Source organism: Brachyhypopomus gauderio, chromosome 16 (assembly GCF_052324685.1).
Source record: "Brachyhypopomus gauderio isolate BG-103 chromosome 16, BGAUD_0.2, whole genome shotgun sequence".
NCBI lineage: Eukaryota > Metazoa > Chordata > Actinopteri > Gymnotiformes > Hypopomidae > Brachyhypopomus > Brachyhypopomus gauderio.
In genome coordinates this window covers 8,392,193-8,414,967 of record NC_135226.1, presented here as the reverse complement: position 1 = coordinate 8,414,967, position 22,775 = coordinate 8,392,193, and the positions used below count along the sequence as shown (strand labels likewise).

Below are 22,775 nucleotides of genomic sequence, written 5' to 3'. Positions count from 1 at the left end.
CCTTTGGGATGTGGTGGAACGGGAGATTCACATCATGGATGTGCAGCCAACAAATCTGCAGCAACTGCGTGATGCTTTCATGTCAATATGGACCAGACTCTCTGAGGAATGTTTCCAGTACCTTGTTGAATCTATACCATGAAGGATTAAGGCAGTTCTGAAGACAAAAGGGGGTCCAACCCGATACTAGCAAGGTGTGCCTAATAAAGTGGCCGGTGAGTGTATATTTTGTGCATGCTATGACAATATTCAAGGGTTTTCTATGTCCTTTTGGACTGTTGTTGCCTGATGGTGTTCACAGATGTTTTCTGTATGTTCTTAGAATGGTTCCATTGTCCTCTTTGACCAGTACGATATCTTGGTCACTTTGCCCACCACTGTCTTGCCCTACATTCTTACTGTCACTCCCCTTAAGGTCAGAGAGATTCCTTGCTCCCTTGTTATAGTAGTACATTGCTCTGGACTGGCTCTTCTTCACTGCTTGGGTAGTTGTCACCATATCTGCTGGAGTGGAGATTCACAACTTGGCCAAGTTGTCATGAGTCTCCAGGCTCCAGGAATTGCTGTGGTCAACACTTGCAGTAATAATAATATAATAATAATAATAATCTTTATTTGTATATCACCTTTCATACATACATGCAATTCAAAGTGCTTTATATAATAAATTTAAAAAGAAACAATAAAAAGATAAGATAAGAAGACAAAAAGAAAAGGTGGAGGTGTTGCTCGTCTCCTTTCACCTAATGCCTTGGCGGCTAACATGGTTAGCATCCCGATGGCTGACATGGTTAGCATCCTGATGGCTAACATGGTTAGCATGCTTAGTAGTTAGCTGTTGACTGGCATGGTTTGCAAGCTGGTGGTTGGGACTAGGGCTGCCACTAACGACTATTTTTCTATCGATCGATTGGTCGACTAGTCTAAACGATTAATTTTCTGCAGAACAAAAACCAAAAAAACTGGCTCTCTTGTAAATTACATACATTCCGACAACATAATACAGAACAAAACAGGGGGTTTGTTGCATGTTGCGTACTGACAGTCACATTCTGATTCTGATTAGGGCTGCCCTCACTTTAGTGTAAGTTCCAGCACTTTTCAAACCTGGAACACAAAGCAACATTAATTTTCATCAGGTAAATGTTCCTTCCCTTGTTGTTGAGGGGTGTTTCTTTATACTACCACATTCGGACAATACTGCAAAGAACGCGGAGTGACACGGCAAGTTTAAACGCTTCCGACTGTATCGACCAATCGCGGCAGCCCTAGTTGGGACCCACACTAATGGCTAAGACTCTTAGCAGGCTTGTTAGCATGGTGCTGGCTAGCACGGTTGGCAGTCTGTTGGTTGGTATGCATGTGGCCAGAGTTATTTGCACGCTATTATTTAGCAGCCAGACTGGAGTTGGTTCTCTGATGCTGATAGAGTTGTGATTGATGTACTTGATGTCCTGGAGAGGGAGGCAGTATGTTGAGGTGAGACCGCTCGATTTCTGCTACTCCAGTTGAGGCAAGAGCTTCATATCTATTATCTGAGAGAATGTTCTGTTCCGGAGATGGCTGCTTGCCACCGCTGCTGTGCTGGTTTCTGCTGTGTTCCTTCCCCCCGAACAAGAGTCCAGCCCTTATCACTGTTGTTGTTGTTAACTGGATTGGGAGTTGAGGCCAAAATGAACTTAGGCTTTGCCCCCAGTACATCCCAGCGACAATGCAGAGAGACGTCTCTTTCTTTGCCAGTCGCCGGGACGGTTTTATCAGCAGTTTGCGTGGCAAGAATCGAGTCCAGATATTCTTCATCCTCCCTTATAGAGTGTAAGGTATGGATTTTTTCCTGAAGTTCCGCAACACTCTGAGACAGTTTGATACACTCAGAGCAAATAGATGACGTGGCAGCATGAGCCATATTCGAAACAATATCAAAAGCACCGGGTACACAAGGCTCAAATATCCTAATTTAAATTCTAAAATGAAAGTTGACACCCAAGAAGTTCTGGCAGGTGTTTCACAGCTGGGAACAATACCAGCCGCTGATAGAAACAGTGCAAAAAAACCACTCACTCCACAAGGTTGAGGCTCAAAAAACAGCTCACTCGCAGTGTCGGACTGTCAGAATATCAAAAATGCTAAACAATCCTTTATAGATTAATAAAAAAACAGCTTACTTAGTAAAGTAATGAGTAATGAATCCCTTTAACTAGGGTGACCAAACGTCCATATTTCCCGGGACATGTCCGTATTTCACGTTCTGTACCGGGCGTGAAATACGGACATGTCCCGGGAAATACGGACGTTTGGTCACCCTACTTTAACTTATAAAGATAACTTTTAACTTGTAAATTTAACTCAAATAAATGAAATAACTGTACAGAACAAGCAGAGCTAGCAGAGAAGCGTTTGAACAGCAAGAAAGCAGGAATCTCGTAAGTAAGGCTCAAACTCTGCTTGTTTCTCCTGTTTTATGAGCCGTTTTGCTGTTTTAAGCACACAATCTCCTTTGCCATTACTTAGAAGTCTTTTTTGAATTCTCAGCAGCAGTACTGTGGACTAGTATCTGAATCCACAATGTCTGGAATCTTATGAAGGACGGTTGCTAAACTGCCGTTGCCTATGGTTTCAGTGGAATGTTGTGTTATCGCAGTGTATCATTCTGTAGTCTTCTGTCTAAAGCTCTGAACACTGCACAATTTCCTATATTTCGAAGACCTGTCTCCAATTTGTGTGCCAGGCATTTGCTTTAGGTTATGTTTTCTTTCCTAGCCTTGTTAGCGCTGTCTCAGCTGTTACTGAGTATACTCGTGTACTCATTTTCTCATGTGCCTTAGGTACTCTTACCCTTTTAATCATATTATATTTCCTAAGTGCTTAGTTTTGTCTACTGCTGTGTTCCCTGTCTTGTCATACGCCATTGTTCCTGTATATCTAAACCAAGTGTACTTGTTGGTTTATTATCCCTCAATTGTCTCCTGACTATGTGGCTGCAAATTTCACTAATAAACCAAGCCAATCGACGTGATTGTGTGTGCCTCCTTCACTCCTTGAACTCCTTGCATAAACCTTGTATATCTTTGTTGGTCCTTTCATGTAGCCCTGAAGTTCCTCAGTCTCTGTATTTTCCATGCACCTTTTCATCCTAGTTTGAAAACATCTAACTTGTTTATCTGTATAATGTTAATCTAGTCCCTGTTTAGTTCATGTTTGTATCATGTATCTGTTCCCTGATTAGTTCGTGTTTCTATTGTGTATCTTGTCCCTGTTATAGATTAGTAACTTCGGTTATCTGCCAATAACGAACTGCCCATACGATGTAACCCTGGAATGTTATGATAACCCTTCTTTTGGATTTGCCAGAAATAAATCTAACTCATCTCAGCGATTGCGTCAGCCTCGCTTTTGCTATCCGCCACTGGTGTTACACCTCATGTTAGCCCCCTAATACACTCCCCAGCATGCTTCACTGATCAATCTATCCAGTCTATTAACTACCAGCTACAGTACTAGTATTAGACACTTGCATACTATTACATGGAATCTATAAACTTCGTCACTGGGCTCTGTCACTGTGTGAAGTCTCTTTCGCCCCTAGCCAAATGACTGAATCATGTCTTTTTTTTCACATTGTGTCCTTTTTGCTTTTGGCTATATTTGTTTACTTTTCCCTGTCTGCCTGATCTTCATTCGTATTTGCTTTTTCAAAAACTTGTATTAGATTGCATTGTGACTCTGCTTTAGCCTGTGTTTCCTGTCTGCCCCCAATGAGACACTGGGCTGTTTGTCATATTACATATTAGTCTACACATAATAATCTAAACTCACGACTATGACCCTGATTTGATATTCAATGCCAAATTAAATGTCAGCTGACCCTTCATGATTTCAAAGTAAACAACATAAGTGTTGGTTTAGAAGTCAATATGACCTGTTATTAACAGTTGTGTGTCAGTTTTATTTTGTATATATCAATCTAAAACCCTCTCTATAAATACTGGGACAGAGAATGCACAACGTTTATTGATTTTAATCAATAAACTAATATTTTGTGCACATGAAGAAGCTCCTTGATTTAAAGATGTAAAAAAAATGAGTTAAAAAGTGGCATTCTCTTTTTCAATAAGTATTCAAATCACTTTGCAGATCTTTCACTGACATTTCACTGTCTGTGTTTGATTACACACTGAACATAAGAGCAAAGTTTCATGAACACCTAGTTACAACTCTGCTATGTGTACTCAGTCAAACCAACATTAAGTTTTGAAACATTAAATATATGGATACCTAACTGAATTAGTACTAGTTTTTAAACATTCTTTTATCATTATACACACACACACACACACACACACACACACACAATCACAATGCACATAAAAATGTTACATGCTTTTTTCTTACATGGCTAACAGTGCTTCTGTAAATTTATGCTTTTTTTATATACATACGTGTGTGTGTGTGTGTGTGTGTGTGTGTGCGTGTGTGTGTGTGTGCGCGTGTGCTTATGCAATTGCTGAACTTAAGATCTGTCTGGGTGAATGAACCTTTAAGCATATTTAAAGTTAATCTGACCCCTGATACCATGTCAGTTGGAGATTAAGGGAGCAGTCTTTCACTCAGGGTCCCCTCTGTGCTGCAAACATGCTTGCTTCAATACTGGGTTTCATTTATGCAGTTGGACAGGTTCTAATGCCATGTCTTCCTCCAGTTCCCCTTTCCACAGAAGTCCTAACCACTGACCAGGTAAGACATGATTGGTGAGTTTCCCACAGTGGCATGCAGTACATTTGGCACATCAAGAGTTCAAGTTTCTGTAAATCTATAGTGCTTTGGAAAGACTGGGGCAGCATCACAATAATGTGGTCAGACTCAAAATTAACTCTTCTTCAGCTAACGTATTACCTGCTCATTTGTGGCTTATCAGTTGTATTTTGTTTTTAATTTTAAAATATTGAAGTGCCAGTGTCATTATTTGAGGATCTCTCAATATTGGCATTTAGCTTTTGGCCTGTTGATGTAGGCCTATTCAATGTATAGTTTCAAGTATTTCAAAGAAAGTTGCATTGTAAATATAAATGACAGTTCTATGTTCTGTGGTGTGCAGTATTTGGGAAAGTGGTATTATGTTGGAGTAGCGTCATGGGATAAAGAGGACATTGAGGTGTTCAAGGAGGTAGACAACTCAGTGGTGAACCTGAAGATGAGCGCAAAGGACATTCTGACAATGGTTGTAGCCTTGGGAGAGTGAGTGACCTAACACACATACAAACCAACACACACACAAACCAACACAAGCAGACAGGCAGACAGAGACACAGACACAGGCAGAGAGGCAGACAGATAAGCAAACGCAAAAAATATGATAATTAAATATAATCACTAATAGTTCAGTTACATTCTTTCTTCAGTCATGCTGAAATCATTTATTATTTTATATAACTTATAATTGATTTATAGACACTTGTCAAATAGGCATATTTGCTAAATATATATTTAATAAACATGATTCGCCATGTTTTAATCAGTGTATTATTTCAGTGCGCTCAATCCATAACAATCCATAATGCAATACTGACCTACACCCTACCATAAAATTACAGAGGAGATGAGTGTAACATCAAAGCTTGGGACTACAAAATTTACCCAAACCTGGATCCCATCATGGAAGAGGGCGGTAAGGTTGATGCATCTGCATTAATCACAGAAGGCCACAGTGACACTTCTAGTTCTTATACTATCTGTTTGATCTCAGGTCATCATAGGCCTTTCCAACTGTTTGTGTAAGATTGTGTAATTGTGCTATTGTGACATTAAGAACACCGCATTCACATTTAAAACCACACTGCAGTTATAAAGATTTTGCTATTGCAGATTCCCCGTGGTGGTCAATTTACAGTTTCTGCAACTGTAATTCTTTTCTGACAGTCTCGTATCATGCACCATGACCACTGCTACAACTCTCTTCTAAAATAACTAGTAGAGACGGAGCACGGAAGCAGGGTGCATGCTGCACACAAGGGGAGGGTTGTGGCAGCAGGGGGAACTCCACTCTTGAGATTTTATAGCTAAAAGTAACTTGCATATGGATGGTAAATGCAGAATATCAATTTTCTAGTTTCATGGTTTTATCACCAGTGTGTAGTCCTTCCTTCTTTTGAGAGGTAAGCTCTTGGGCCATTTTTCAACCTGTCAAGGCCTGTTTGGAAGGGTCTTGTTCCACATGAACCTCGCTGTGACATACTTAATGTGGCACTTTTTACCATAGTGCAAATACTGATTTGCAAATCAATAAAGTAAATACTGTAATTTACCCGAGTGCTTCTGGAAATGTTCCCGCACGTCTTTTACAATGGGGCTGTGTTCAAAGCCAGTGATCTTGTGTGGATGCCGATATCACTGAGCACACAAACCAGGCTCTCATCATCTGTGAAAATGACACTATTGCTTTATCTTTTGCTGTATTTATATGTATTTGCAAAAACAGTAGGAGTGTTCCACTTATAATTGAGGTCTATATAATAGTGTTAAGTGTCTACTATTACTTAGGTAATATGAGTTACTATTATGCTTCTTGTTCTAACAGATAATTATGGAGTAATATGGGATGGAATGTGGATTAACTGTTCATCATGTCTGATATTGGGAAAATATCACCCCAGTGATGCTTTTATCCGTTTCCTATTGTTTGGTTAGTAATGTCAATCTTTAACAGTTTCAGACTCTTTTAGATGTTTTTGTTCATTTCAATACTCCAGTACATATTGGAATTTAACTTTGGAGGTTGAAATAAATTTTAATGTTTGAAATGTTGCAGCACGTACTGAGGAAGTATCTGATGAAGTGGTGGAAAACTTTAAGGAAAAAATTGGATGCTTTTCAGTTTTCAATGAATTTCTAATTGCACCTCGGACAAAAGGTACGTCTATTTTATTAGGTTTCTTTAAGTTCTGTTTTTTCATTCACAACTGCATAATTGGCACAGGCTACATACGGAATAGAAATGTACTGTTTCTTTAATTTCTCAATTACAGTTTTAGTAATAATCTGAATAGTGTTATTTCAACACATCATAGACATTTGTATTCATATTAAAATATTTACTTTTTTTAAAGAGTTTTGTAAACTGGAAGACACTGACTGAGCAGGTAACTGAGACAGGAGACAATGACCTCTGTTTATACTGGTGAGATATTCCAACTAACCAACTTAGAGTTGGCAATACATATTGCTTTGACAAAATAGCATTGTTCATACTTATCCACAGGCAGAGCCGGCCCTGACCAATGTGGTGCCCTAGGCGAGATTTTGGTTGGTGCCCTCTGCATCATCAATCATTGTGTTGATTGTGTCACTATTAAAGAAACAAATAAAAAGCAAATGACTTAAATATTACCATATAACAAGCAATAAATATAAAGGTGTTGCACAAAAAGTATTTTAAAACTATTTTATATAACGTAGTGCAGAGAACAACTTTTATATATAAAAAATAAATAAATAAATAAAAAACAACAACTACCACCAGTGCAAATCAGGGCAATTTGCCTACTGCAACATTATTATTTCAAAAGTGCATCCGCAATGAACAGTTTAATATATATTTATTATTTTAAAACTTGCTGAGCTAAGCTAATCATAGCACCTACTAGGATTGGGCAGTATGATGACAGTGGCGGTTTTCACTAAGATCTTACTGAGGGGGAAAAGCCACAATGACGATTGAGAGTTAGTTGTGAGTCAAGCGAGCTGATTTCAAAGAAAAACACAACAGCTACAGATTGGCAACATTTTGGATTTGTTTCAAATAAAAATGAGAGACGCCCCCACGATTCTAATTCGATAATATGATTGGTTGATAAAACTGCCAATAATAAAAGCTCTCAATGTAAAAGGTCCTTTCTCTATTTTACCTAAAAACAACGGTGTGAAATATTCTGATTGGTTGATTTTTTATTTCACCGCTGAGTGAATTTTTTCCAGCACAAGTACGAAAAGTGGATTTAAAAGCCGATTTATAGGAAAAATACAAATTATTGGTGAAGCGTTATTAACATATATTACATATAACAGATAAAGCATCCTTTTTAAGATACACTAACCTTCAGAGAACGCATTGAAGTCCCTGACGGTTCGCCAATGGTATATAGTGTTAATTCACCACATATTACCATTATATTACCTGTTTTTTGCCACATTTCTTCCTCCACTTTTCTCCTTTTACTACCCTGGGCACCAGAGGACTTCTGGCTTTTTGACGTCTTTTCGAGGAGATGTCACTCACTCTGTGGTGTCTTTTTCCCCACAGAGAAACGAGGTGTGCAGAGCGCGCGGGGGAGGGCGGGTTGGCGCACGGGTGATAGGTGTCGTGTGTTGTTATTATAAGAATTATTAATTTTACAAATATTATTAAACAATGAAATTATGATTATGTGGACTTTGCTTGTTTTCACACTTATTAATTGTTCATTTGTAAAAAAAAAAAAACGCTTGCACGCGAGCGTCCCCCTGGACAGACGGCGCCCCTATACTTGCCTATGTCGCCTAATGGAAGGGCCGGCCCTGTCCACAGGAATATCCTTTGTTTGAATAATACCTTTTTAAACTTCCTCAACAACTAATAGATATTCTGATGATCCATATAGGTGAACTCCAGTGTAATGGATGAAGATCCCCTAGAGAAGTTCTTTGCTTTCCACAACTATGCTGATTATTCTGTCTTTTCAGAAAGAATTGGTTTGTCAATCAAATAAAGTGAATCCTATGGCAACCCAAAGATGTGATGATGAGTGAGGGGTTTCTAATATCTATCATTCAGGCACATGCCAATCTAGATTATCTGTGACTGCAATTACATAATTTATTAAAATATATGAGATCATGTGGCCCTATTTCTATTTTACATATCAAGATGAACCTGAAACTGAGATGATCGACATCTGTAGCACAATGATATGTTTCTTCCAACACTTGTTTGAGCAAGTGCATGACAAGAGTGCTCCACCAACATTAGTAGGAAAATGCAGAGAGCAGGTCATAATCAAACAGCTAACCACAAGACGAAGGTCGGTTGTTTTCATACACAACTTTTCTGTCTCTACTGCCCTCACTCCTGGTTTCTCTTTCCCCTCCCATACAAATGAAACAGGAGAAACTTTTACCTGCTCTTTAAGACTTTAAAAAGTGCATTGCCCTGAAAATGAATTTCCCCCTAACACTTTCTACCCACATGTTAAATTTAATTTCCACTTTAAAGCGCTGGCTTTCAACTCTTACTGTTGTTTTGATTATTGGTGGATGTGGAGCCAGAGAAAGGTACAGTATTGCTCGTGATGATGAAAAAAGTTCAGAAATTCAGAAAAAAACAACTTGTATTATTTATTTTAGCATTATTTACTCAAAGATAAACACATCTAATGAAATATATAATATTCTTAAAACATCTCCATGTATGATTTGACTGAAATATGAACATTCCTGTTCTATAACAATCTCTGTAGAAGTAATATAACACAAGATGGCGGTACAGTACAGTATTGTATAGTATAGTATTATTGTATGTTTACTTTTACCTGTACAATTTTCAAGGGAAATGTAAATTATTGTCACATTTAGCTCCACCCATCCTTCCAGGGAGTCCCCTACTAAGGTGCTCCCCAAGGAATTTTTTGGGGGGCTGTACCCCAGTGTGCCGTCCCCTCAGAGCCCAACTGGCTGACCCCATCAGCCATGTGGGAAGAAGTAAGGGCCTGAGGGCACATACCCCCTCGTCTGCCACACTCCCTGATGTCTCTCAAGCCTCCACGCCCTGATCTTCCCGATCATCTCTCTGGCAACGCCGCACCCGAGCATCTCTCCGACCACGCCGTACCTGAGCGTTGTCCCCGGCTCCAACGCTCCAGAGCATCTCCTCGATGGCTCCAGCACCCCTGAATGTCTCCTCGACAGCCGCACCACTCCCAAGCGCCTCCTCGGTGGGCGCACCATTGCCGAGTGTCTCCGCGGCGGTGGCAACGCCTCCTCCTGGCAACTTCACATCATCTGGCGCTCCTGTGCGCCGCCTAATATGACACGCTCCCCCGGGCCTCCTCAGCCCCTTCACTCCCCCGGGCCTCCTCGGCCGCCACGCTCCTCAGTGCCTCCTCGACCGCCACGCTCCTTGGAGCCACCTTAACCGCTCCTGCCGCTACGTCTCGGAGGGGGCCACCCACGGCTCCTGCCCCAGCAACCCGGAGGGGGCCACCTGCGGCTTCCAACCTGCTAAAGGGGTCGCCAGCTATGCCTGCCCCTATTACCCGGAAGTGGTCACTGATTATCCCAACCCCCGCTGCATGTCAGCCGGCTCCTCCAGTCCCCGCTACACATCAGACAGCTCCTCCAGTCCCCGCTACGCGTCTACCGGCTCCTCCAGTCCGGCTCCTCCCAACCCCACTGCCCATCAGCAGACTCCTCTCGTCTATGTTGCCTGTCAGCAGACTCCTCCCATCCCTGCTGCCTGTCAACAGGCTCCTCACGTCCCTGCTGCCTGTCAGCAGTCTCCTCCTGTCCACGCAGCCAGTTAACCGATCCCTCCCGTCCTCCCAACCGGTTGACGGACTCCTCCAGCCCCCAGAGCGACAGTGCTACCCACCTGTGGGTCTATAGGATTGACAATGCACTTGGTTCTCCGTGTGTCGGTCCCCTTTCTTGGCCCAGGTTCCCCTTGTTACCATGTTCCATACCTGATCATCTGTTAGTCCCGGTCCTAGTGTATACCTTTGTCCATGTCTGTGTATTAGCCTGTATCAGCCACCGGTATTGTGACTATATTGGTCATCCTGCATCCTGCATGTAGTCAAAGGTCAACCTGTCCTGTCCCCTCCTCGTGTTCTCACCTGACCCCAGTCCAGCACCCTGCCCTGCCGTATTAGCCCATGTCCACGCTTCCCCTCGTGTCGGATGTACCGTGCCCCGGCGTGGCACGCTTAGAGGGGAAGTACTGTCACATTTAGCTCCACCCTCTGCCCCAGTCCTGTGTCGTACGCCCTAGCCCCACCTTGTTTCCCGGTTTCCATAGTTCCATAGTCTGTCACGCCCCTGTCCTCAGTGTTCCCATCTGTGTCTCGTATTACTTTCCAGTTTTTGTGTATTTAGTTCCCCCTCCCTTGTTTACCGGCGTCAATCGATTCCCTGTGCATTCTTGTTGTAAGTTGCTCTGCCTTTTGCCCTAAGTAACCCATCTATGCTTCTTGTTTGTTTTAACCCAGTTTCTGTTTTATACTGCATTATCCATGTCTACATCCCCGGTTTCTGTTTCGGTAGTAATTTCTCCATTGTTGTCTAGTTTCTGTTTGCATAATTCCTGTTTCCGTGTTTTGCCTCGTCTGTGTTTCTCCTTCCGTGTTCACTTAATCCTTTCATTATTCGTTTTCATGTCAGTTTCCCTCACCGTGTTTTGTTCCCCGTCCTCGCAGTTGGTTTCAATATTCGCACAATGTTCCTCTTATATATATATATATATATATATGTATATTGTATATACATATATATTGTATATTGTTCCTCTTATGTATATTGTATATTTTTTTATTGAGGCCATGTTTGCTCGCTTTGGTTTATTGTCTATGTCCCGTTTAAGTTGTTATCCCCTTCGCTATTAGTTTTCTAGTGTTTCTTCTGTGTTGTTCTGCCTTGTTTTCCTTATAAAATTTATTCAAACCTGCATTTGCGACACACCTATCCCTCTAGAATCGTAACAATTATAACACCACTTTTTAAATGAATTTGATTTTTTTGGGGATAAATTTATGGTTTAACCCATGAAGACAGGTCTTTATAGGCTTTTAGTTGTCCGTCCAAAATTTGCTCATTTTCAAAATTTGCGGGGGGTCTAGGAACGTAACTCTCACGTAGGCCTATTTCGACTGCACTATGTAGAGTTGGTCAAAACATGAGTGTAACACACGAACACAAACAAGCCCGACAGAGAAGTCAGGTGTGGACCGTGACAATAATAATAATAATAATTACAATAGGTTTCCCACACTACGTGTGTGAACCCTAATAACGATTACTTTTTTTTAAAAGAAGGACAATTAATCTATTCATAATCATTGTCATCATCATCATCAGAGCCCCGTGTACACCACTGGGACAAGCTTAGTGTAAGGAATATCTTTTTTTGATCAGCCTGTATTTTACATTAATTGCTCACCATCTATTGCGAGAGATTCTGATATCTTACATAAGTGAACACCAGCGAAAAGGACAAAGAGCCACTGCTGAAGTGAATGCTGTGCACTCTTAAACACAGACTTATATCAGTTTATATCTTATATCAGTTTGTTAGTCAAATACAGTGAATTCTCTGACAACCTAAGTGTTACATTTCTTCAGTCTCTATTTCTTCTTTCAATCCTTGGTATGTTTCCAACTTTTCATATTCCTTTCTTGGAGGTTTTCATTACTGTTGACTGCCACGACAGCTTCCATATATTCCTGTATATGATCCCTGCTGTGTTTGACATCCACATTGTTGTGTCTGATATTGTTGTGTCACCCTCCCAGTGGGTATCATATCTTTTCCTCAAACATGTTTTTGCTGTTCTTTGGGTTGCACTATTCTGGACCGAGGGCGATGTCATTCCGGGGATCTGTTGGAACCACTTTCCCAACAGCTCCTGATACCCCTATGACCACTGGGACAGTCATGACAACCTTCTATATTCTCTTATTTATCATTCATTCACTGACGGATTTTAATCCCAACCAACCATGAATACAATGAATTCCATTTCTTTAATCATTTACATACTGTAATTGTCAGTCATCATGTTCTACCTTTAGCACTCATCCATCTCTGAAAACAACAGCACACTAGCCTCAATATACCCATTAAGTGTTGAGAGGGTCAACTCAAGTTCCTGGAGACAACCATCGTTATGTCACATAGGTGTGAGCACAACACTGCAATGTTGCTGAGAAAAGCTAAACTTTGTAATAAGAAAGGCTTTCCTTTGTTAAGCTCTGGAAATGTGGTGTGACTAGAGACTGTATATGACACTGCACCATAGCTGTAGTTGAAAGTGTGCTGACATTTCCAATATGCGTCTGCTATGGTCATACTATGACTTATAAGTGAGAATGGTTGGAGGAAGTGGTGCGTGCTGCTTCTAAAATTGCTGGCTGTGAACCCGGATCTGTGGCCACTGTATGCATCAGAAGACTGGAGAAGAAGGCTTTGCAGCCAGTTGACATGCAGCAAGTACCTTTTAAACCACCCCCTTATAGTTAAAGGTTAAAGGGAATTTTATGTAGAACATCTCAGTTCTGAAACATCACTTACCCTTCTTCCATCAGAATTATAAACCCCAGCCCACAATCTTAACAATGTAATGTTTGTCAACGTTTGTAACAAAGTTTGTAATTATATGAATGTATGATGTAATTTACAGGAGTTTTATGGTAATGTGAAGTAATGCATTAGTTAACATGAACAACACATGAAGTAACACATTAACAATAATTAACTAATGTTAAGTAAACATGTAACAGTTGCGGCTCCTGTTTTGGCTCTTTGTTGCTCGCACCTTTTTAGAGCTTTAGTGTTTTAGTTTGGAGCAAAAGGGACTAAAGAGCTAAAAACAGTATGGACACACTTCAGTTCCTATGTGGATGAGAGGAGGGAGGTGGAGGAGGACACCTAGATTCTGGATATTTCCAAGTTACTCATTACTTATGTAGGTAAATCAGTACAATGTAATATATTTCTTTAAGGTCGCACCAAAAAAGGTGCAAGCAACAAAGAGCCAAAACAGGAGACGCAACTGTTACATGTTTACTTAACGTTAGTTAATTATTGTTAGTGTTACTTCATGTGTTGTTCATGTTAACTCATGCATTACTTCACGCTAGTAAGTAAACACTTAATGTGAAGTGTTACCTGTTTGATTAATGTTTTTATGAGTAATATTAATGTATTAATTCTTTATGCTTTTAATAGATCTTTTAAACTCATTCTTAACCGCTGATAACTAAATTGGTCAAAAGAGATTATATATCTATAGATTAGTAAAGTCATTTTATCAATAATATAATGTTGAAGAAGCCCACTACGGGATATAGCAGCCATGTAGTGACCGTTCCTGTAGGACCTTTGTTAGTTGGAGCACCATGATGGAGGCGAATCAGGTGAGGTTGTGGTCTTGTTGTGGAATGCTCTTGCAAATTTCTTTTGTTGATGTCATTGATGTCAAGTTGATGTCATTATGAGCTTACATTTCTGCAGTTCAGTATGAATAATTTAGAGGTCTAATTGGCTAAAGTCTAAATATATCAATTGCCACAAAAACTAGTGATGAGAAACCAACCAATGATTAATTCCACCATGAAATGTGAGGTACTGAGATCTAATTAGGGATTTAGGGATGTTATCCAAATTCCAGGATCCACATTCCTGTCACATCTAGTTCTTGAGATTATATTGCTACTTCCAGGAACAGTGGTCCTTTGTTCAGCTCCCATCTCACCCCTCATAGGCCTCTTATTTGATAACTGGAAATACAGATTCATTTTATGGCCTTACTATTTAACAGGAATATCACACAACTCTGAAAATTCTCATTGTTCTAGGCAGGGATTGATTCAGGATGGAACATCGTATATCTTGTATTTCTTATAGGCCTATACATGTCAGAAAAATCACTGACATATGGCAGCCTTACATAAACAAAAAATGATGTCGCAGGATGTTATAAATGTTTAGTGGATTTTAATTTCAGTATTAAATAATTTGTATTTCTTATTAAAATGTTTTTATCTATTGAAGGGCGCTCATTGTACCAATTTACTGGGCCATGCAAGATCTTACACATTGTTACAAAAGGTCTACTAAACGGTATTGTTACGAAACAGTCCCATGTACCCATTTAGCCCACCACATGTGTTTCTTATGTGTTGTCACACCCCCATGTTAACATACTCTCTGTTAGTCTGTATGCACCTGTCAATTATACAAGTTTAAATGAGGTTCAGTAGTGTGTGTGGCCTCTACGTGACTGTATGACCTCCCTACAACACCTGGACAATCTCCCCTGAGACCTGGATTAAAGCATTACTCAAGTACTGAAAGTAAAAAGTACAACTATTGTGTTTTGTATTAATTACATAGCCTTTATGATTGGCAGCCAATGTTAAGTGAATACTGCAGCACGTCATGAACATAATTAGGTTAGTTAGGTAGCTAGCTAAGATAGCTAACCTAGCGCTTACTGATACCTCAAGCTGGTGTGTCTTCTATGCACTGAAAAAAATAAAGCATTGGCTCAATGTAATAAAATTGAATTAATCAATCACACAAATTTTTTTTCATTGAATCAATCCAAAAAACTAAATTCATTTAGTCATGAATTAAGTTTTTTGGATTGAGTCAATGAAAAAAAATTTGTGTGATTGATTAATTCAATTTTATTACATTGAGCCAATGCTTTATTTTTTTCAGTGTGTCTTCTATTTTTCAAGGCCAATATTTCACACTCTTTAGGGAGGAAGAGTAGGCACTTCATCCTATAGGAATTTTCTTTCATTCTGGTAAACACAAACATTGTCTCTAGGTAGGGCCAGGAGTGGCCTCCTTCCTCACCCTCAACGCCATGATCACTCGATGGTAAAGATGTGGAAGGTGCTGAAAGTGGTGAAGGAGGTGTTCCTGGCTCTTCCATCTCAAACCATCAGACTACGGATTACGAAGCTCAAGTGCTCAGTGAAGGTAGGCAGCAGAGGCGGGATGTGACTGGAGAATGCACAGTTTTCTCATGAGACAGCCTGATTGCTTGACCCGGCACCATCTACCGCTCTGGTAGTGATGATAACATGGGTTTGATTTTGATTTTTAAGTTTATAATTGTAATGAGTAACTATACAGCATGTAAAAAATTTATCAGAGTAAAAGTATTAAACTAATGGAAAATATGTAGTGAAGTAGGAGAAAAAAATAATACTCCAGTTAAGTAGACATACTTCATTTTAGTACTTAAAGTGAAGTAGTTCTACTTCGTTCCTATACATCTCTGGGAACGAGACATGATATCCCAGATGTGCTCAATAGGATTCAGGTCTGGGGAATGGGCAGGCCAGTCCACAGCATGAATGCCTTCATCATGCAGGAACTGCTGCCACACTTCAGCCACATGAGGCCTAGCATTGTCCTGCATAAGAAGGCCCTCTGCACCAGCATATGGTCTCACAATGGGTCTGAGGATCTCATCCTGGTACCTAATGGCAGTCAGGGTACCTCTGGCTACCACATGGAGGTCTGTGCGGCCCTCCAAAGAAATGCCTCCCCACACCATTACTGACTCACTGCCAAACAGGTCCTGCTGGAGGATGTTGTAGGCAGCAGAACGTTCTCCACGGCATCTCCAGACTCTGTCCTGTCTGTCACATGTGCTCAGGGTGAACCTGCTTACATCCGTGAAGATCATAGGGCACCAATGGTGAATCTGCCAATCTTGGTGCTTATTAGAGTCTGAGTTTATTGCATCATGCGACCCAGAGAATTAGTGAGCTGGCACAATGTACCCCCCAGTGTCCACTTTAGAGTGAGACTGATCAACATCAAGATCCACTTGATCAACTTCAAGAACCACTCATGAGCTTCTTGTTCTCAATCTACTGTCCTACAGGAAGCAGTTGTACCTGCTCTCCTAGTGCAGGAACAGCTAAACCCTCTTTACTTTCATAATATAACTGACTATAATATTTGCTTTTGTTGAACTAGTGCCCTTTTAATTAGAATTATTATGATCAATAATAATTTATAATATATTTCTCATTAATAATTATTCATTACCAGTCCCTATGTAAGACATTTGTCAATAGTCACTTCTAATATGGCTGACTGTGCTGTGTAGCTTGAAACTGTACTGGAAATTTTCAATGGTGTTATTGCTACTTAAATGAGTTTGTAGCTGTGAAAGCACAGCTTAATCCATAATCTTAGAAAGGTATTGTAACGTACAAGAACTAGGAGGACACAAGTGCTGCAGAGAGTGCAATTTATTGATAGGAGTGGGATTAGCCTCCCGCATGCTATTCACACTGAAGAAAATAGCGAGGCAATGGCGAGGCGTGATTACTCGGGGAGACACTGATATAACAGGGCAACAAGGACATGCATGGGTTATTCACTTTTTACAACAATTATTGTCACAAAGCAGCTGTACAGGTGTCCGTGTCCATGCCCCCAGTGAGCAAGCCGAGGGCGACAGTGGCAAGGAACCCTCTGATGGGGTGAGGGGACGGAAGCAGATGAACCCCTCAGGGTCGTGGGAGCAGGAGGTGACCCCTTCCAGGTTGCAGGAAGCGGAGATGAAGTCCTTTTCTGGGTTGTGGGAATGGGAGTTGACTCCTTCTGGGTCACAGTAACAGGCGGCTCAGTTGTGCGGGCGGCGCTGTACACAGTAGCAGCTGAGGGGACAGCGTCGTCAGGAGGCGCTGGAGACACTGCAGCCGAAGAGACAGTGTTGTTGAGGATCCGCCTACTGCCTCCACGGCTGCAGCACCCCCTGATGACACTGTCTCCTCAGCTACAACTCCCCCCGCCATTTCAGGATCCGGCTGATTGGCTGGCATATCAGCCTCGGAACTAGGCTTGGTTGCTAGTGGAAAATCCTTGGAGTCAGGTTGGGCAGTTGCCAGAGCAGCTGGAGTAGTCCCAGTAGTACCTATGGCGCATTTCCACTAGGGCCTGCTTGGCGCGGTACGGTTCGATACGGATCGATTCGCAACGGAACGGTACGGTCGCGTTGTGTTTCCATTACAATGGTGGACCACCACAATGTGGGTGGAGTCGCTGTTGGCGCGCGGGTTGTAGTGTCGTGACATCATTTGTATGCGACCACAACACCGGTCGATGCCCCTTAACACATACCATATCTTATTTATCTTTATCTTTATTAATGCATGGTTGCTCTAATTATTGATAATAATTTGGTATTACTCAAACAGGCTGAACACACCCTGCATAAAAAGCATCAGTCATACAATCAAATGAAATCAAACTTTATTATGAAATATAGATATTTAAAGTACAACATATGTAAATAATATATAGTTAAAAAAGTGCAAAAAGCAAATTACCTAAAAATAACGTATAGCTTTATATGAAATAAATATTTATAGTACTACAAGCAACATTTTGTGTGCTTTTACTGGCGTCTGTCTCGCATGGTGTTCACAAGTTCGCCAAGCACCCTGAGGAAAGCCTGGTTGAAGGAAACATTTTCCGCCAACTCCGCTCGCCTCGTCAGTGGAAGGGGAATCTTGAACGTAAAAAATAACAATTAAACACAAGCATTCCCGTGAAAGCAACAACAATATAGCGTAACTGCACAAAATGTGTAGCACGTCATCGCTGCTCATGCTTTGTTTATGGCTACAGCTAACTAGCAACTAGCAAGGCTAAGAGCTAGCTATTGTACAGTAGTGACTGTGGTGGTAACATTAACTACAAACACAGCTCTAAATTCCTGCATTTACAATGCGTTCATATTACGTTCATATTACATCTTTTACGAGCCTAGTAAAACTGAAATCACAATACACTCACCATTCTCCGTGGCCTCCAGCACCGACATTGTCATGTCCAGCGTTACTGGCTGGCCGGTGACCGTATATGGCATCCATTTGCTGGAACCATTTCCAGTCTTTGCGGTTTGCTCCGCGGCGTCCGTTATGGTCCTTCACCGCCCGGTAATCGCTTTTAAGCTTTTTTAGCTTGGACCGACCGGCACTGCTGAACAGACCGCTGGTAGCCATGAGTGGCCATTAGCGCAGAAACCTCGCTAAAAACCTTCACATTTCTAGTGGCCCCGTCCAGTTCGCCCTGGATTTTTTGATAGCTGATTATTAACAGAAATGTTTGTACCTCGGTGTTTGACCAGGGAACAGACTTCGCTCCTTGGGTTTTAAAAATGGCTGAGGAGTCCATAGCATAGCAGAGGAGTCGCTCTCCTGTCGCAACCTGTGACGACACTCCCTGGCCAATCAGTGTCATGCTGTTCCTCCACGTCACAGAACTGTACCGCTTCGGAACGGTTAGAACCTCGAGCGAGTAGGTACGAAAATAGTACCTAAAGGTACCGGCAGACTGGGACCTGGTACTAATGGAAACACTCACAAACCGTCGCGAATCGAACCGTACCGCGCCAACCAGGCCCTAGTGGAAATGGGCCACTAGACCCCTCCTCCACCCCACATAGCTGATCGCATCAGCACACTTGGACTAAAAGGCACTACAACATAACACTAGGCTCCCTTCAGAGCTCCTCTCCCTTAGAGACGAAGATGGGCTGGGGACCCCCGTAGATGCTACCTCCCAAGTACTGAAACCTGACATAGACCTAGTACACGAGAACCTCTACCTAAGAATCCATCAATAGGTCGACTGGCGAAGACAATGTCCACCCAGTCTAGAGCCTCTCCTCTCAGCAATGATCTCAGAAAGAGTATCAAAACTTTCTCCAGCAGCTTAGGACATTATTGCAAATTGTTGCAAATAAGTACTAGATTGCAAGATACAAACATCGACCTGACCTTTCTCGCCGCTGTACTCACTGAGACATGTCATTATTGAGGGTAACACAATGGGCTTACAATGGGATTGCAACAAGTCCAACTGATCTTTAAAAGTCTTTGTGTTATCCGGAGAGCTAATGTCACTTAAAGGCAATACTTCAGTAGTAGTAGTATTTAATCAAGCCTTCAGCTAATATTCCCCTTGTAAGGTGTAGGGCAGGGGTGGGCAATTAATTTTTACAAGGGGCCACATGAGAAACCTGAATTGTGTCAGAGGGCCACACAAACAATAATGACGTCATCACAGTGGCTCCGCCCACCTCACGCAAACTTCCGCGAACGGCGGAGGTGTTTATACTTGCCGCGTCACATTCTGTGCAGTGTTCTCCGAAACGATGTGTGTTGTTATAAAGAAACACCCCTCAAAAACAGGGAAGGAACATTTACCTGACCAATTTTAATGTTGCTTTTTGTTTCAGATTTGAAAAGTGCTGGAATTTAGGTTAAATACTTGAAAATGTTTCTTCGTTTCACAACAAATAGCCATCTGAATGAACAGTTTTCTTGTATTACGTTAACAAATACGAGCCTCTTGAAAATCCAAGAGGATTTGGAATCCTCTCATCTCTCAAAACATGAGAGAACGTGAAGACGTTAAGATTGGGCGTTTTGAAAATAACAATTAAATAATGTGATAAAAAAGCTAATTATTTCGGATCACTTCGTGAGCTGAAGCGCGGCACGTGCGCGAAGTTACAAAATTCGAGAGGTGCACGACCTCGCGAATCAACAGCGCGTGAGGCCCTCCGCCGCCGCGATTACATAATTTTCCCCCGCGCGGACCCTCGCGCCGCTCACGCCACGTCAAGTATAAACCTGGCTTAAACCTAGCTTTAAAGCACTTCTACGGCACTTTCAATGTCCATTTCAATATTTCCCAGCTGACTCAGGTTCTCTCTAAGCTCGGTTTCTGGAACGGAAAACCTGAGCTTTCGTTAACTCTGAGTTTACTTACCCGCTTTCTGGAATACCCCCCTATTCAGTCAGCTATTTGTTGTGAATCGAAATACAGTTACAATTTCAAGCATTTTCAAGTACTTTAGCCTAAATTCCAGCACTTTTCAAACCTGGAACACAATGCACAATTAAAATTCGTCACGTAAATTTTCCGCCGTTTGCGGAAGTTCGCGCAAGGTGCAACGTTCGCAATGAAAGTATAAATTCAGCCTTAACTTGTCGCTGATCACCTACAGTGTTTCTCGCACAGCTCACACACACACGCAGGTACGTCCACACGGAATTAAAATAAAAGCGTCACAGTTGTATTGCACGCATGACATAGATATTTGTTTCATTTATGATTGGCCTCTCGCGGCCGTAGTTTGCCCAGGTCTGGTGTAGGGGCTTGGGGTCCCCCAGACATTGAGATTTCTGGTGATCTGAGATGTTGATGCTGTCATCCAGCTGTGTCATGGCATCACTATGACTATGACTTGACTGGAAAGCAATGTCTCAGTGAGCCCTCATGCCTGTGGTCACCTCTGAACCCCTCCCTTTAGTTATGCTGCTATAGATTAGCCTGCCTGAGCCACATGCTCATCACTGGCACGTGAGCTATGTACATTTAAATCAATGGTGGTTTAAATTCATGTCCACTCAGTCTGTATTGTCTATCTTCTTGCATGCCTCCACCCAAGACGATTGGATACAGGCACCTGCAGGCACCTGGGGGATGGTCTGGCTTGTCGGTGGATGTGCTGATGCCGGGGTTGGATGAGCCGTTGCCACGAGGGGTCGTGCTGATGCTGGCCCGCCTGAGGCCCACCGCCTGCACCGAGGGGACTGAGGCTGCTTGGCTGGGGAACAGGAGCCTTGACTGTTGCTGTGAAAACTTTGAAACCACCCTGAGACCACGGACTTGTGTTAACGGGCCGCCCAATGGAGGATGGGTTCCCTTTTGAGTCTTGGTCCTCCCGAAGTTTCTTCCTAATCCCCACCCTATAGGGAGTTTTTCCTCACCACTGTCGCCTTTGGCTTGCTCATTAGGGATCTGGACCCATACGATTGTAAAGCTGCTTTGTGACAACGTGTGTTGTGAAAAGCGCTATATAAATAAATTTGATTTTGACTTTGACTTTGACTTCCAGTGTAGAATCCTTGGGTTGGGTATCTACCAAACGAGAACCGTCAAGGTTGAGTTCCTCGAGTGGGTGACCTAAGATAAACTCTCGCACTGTGTCCATGAGAGGTAAGTCTAACGTACGAGAACTAGGAGAAGACACAAGTGCTGCAGAGAGTCTTTATTGATAGGAGCGGGAGTAGCATAGTAGTATACCCGTAGTAGTTACAGGTATAGTAACTTTAGAAAGTTATAGTGAGTATTTGTAGGGTGGATTATGTAAGAGGATTATGGAAAGTGATGTCATGTTTTTAAATAATACATTTCTGTCAGAAATAGCTGGAATTTAAATTTTGGTGATCTGGTTTTAACATGAGCATGCATGTTTGTGAATGTGGCATTCATGATTGATTAAATGTAAAATTAAATGTCTGCTGACATTTAAATCAATATTTCAAAATACACAATGCAGGGCAAGCTGTAATTACTCAACAAGGGATACAGCGTGGGTTTCCAGGTTTTTTTAATAATATATTGATCAATCTGTAATGAAAAATCTGTACTGAAAAAGAATACTGAGGCTGCAAAGGCAAATTTTTATATTTGTTTGTATGCTAAAAGATTTGATTGAAGATGTATAAAAATGTTAAACACAATAAATAATTTTTTTCTGTAAGCATCCACATTACTTGCAAAGAGCAAAGAGCAAAGTTTAAAATCAAGAATACACAATTACACATCAGTTGTGTACTCAGTCAATGCAACAGTCAATTATATGTACTTAGTCAAATTAACAAACATCCAAGCCATTTGAACTACTGAATATGCTTTTAAAATGTTGAAATCTATGAAAAATGGACAATATCAAGTAGGCTCATTATAATAATGTTTGTTAAATTTATCTTTTTTTATTGGAATTTTACATAACATACATAACATTTATTGAAAACGTTTTTCAAATGATATATATATATATATATATATATATATTATATATATATATATATATATATATATATATATATATATATATATATATATATATATATATATATATATTATGCAAACCAAAAGACAACTCAAATACAAGTTCAGTTCAGGAAGTGAAGAATTT

At 41.2% G+C, this 22,775-nt stretch overlaps 1 protein-coding gene across 1 annotated transcript; it reads left to right on the top strand.

Moving 5' to 3' along the window:
* The first annotated feature begins 4,591 nt into the window (after positions 1 to 4,591).
* On the top strand, positions 4,592 to 8,765 carry LOC143478227 (uncharacterized). The gene is made up of 7 exons (XM_076977195.1): positions 4,592 to 4,734; positions 5,096 to 5,235; positions 5,592 to 5,665; positions 6,575 to 6,679; positions 6,806 to 6,907; positions 7,104 to 7,174; positions 8,634 to 8,765. Exons 1-6 carry the CDS (start codon positions 4,633 to 4,635, stop codon positions 7,130 to 7,132), a joined length of 552 nt encoding a protein of 183 aa, XP_076833310.1. The 5' UTR covers positions 4,592 to 4,632; the 3' UTR covers positions 7,133 to 7,174; positions 8,634 to 8,765.
* The last annotated feature ends 14,010 nt before the right edge of the window (positions 8,766 to 22,775 follow it).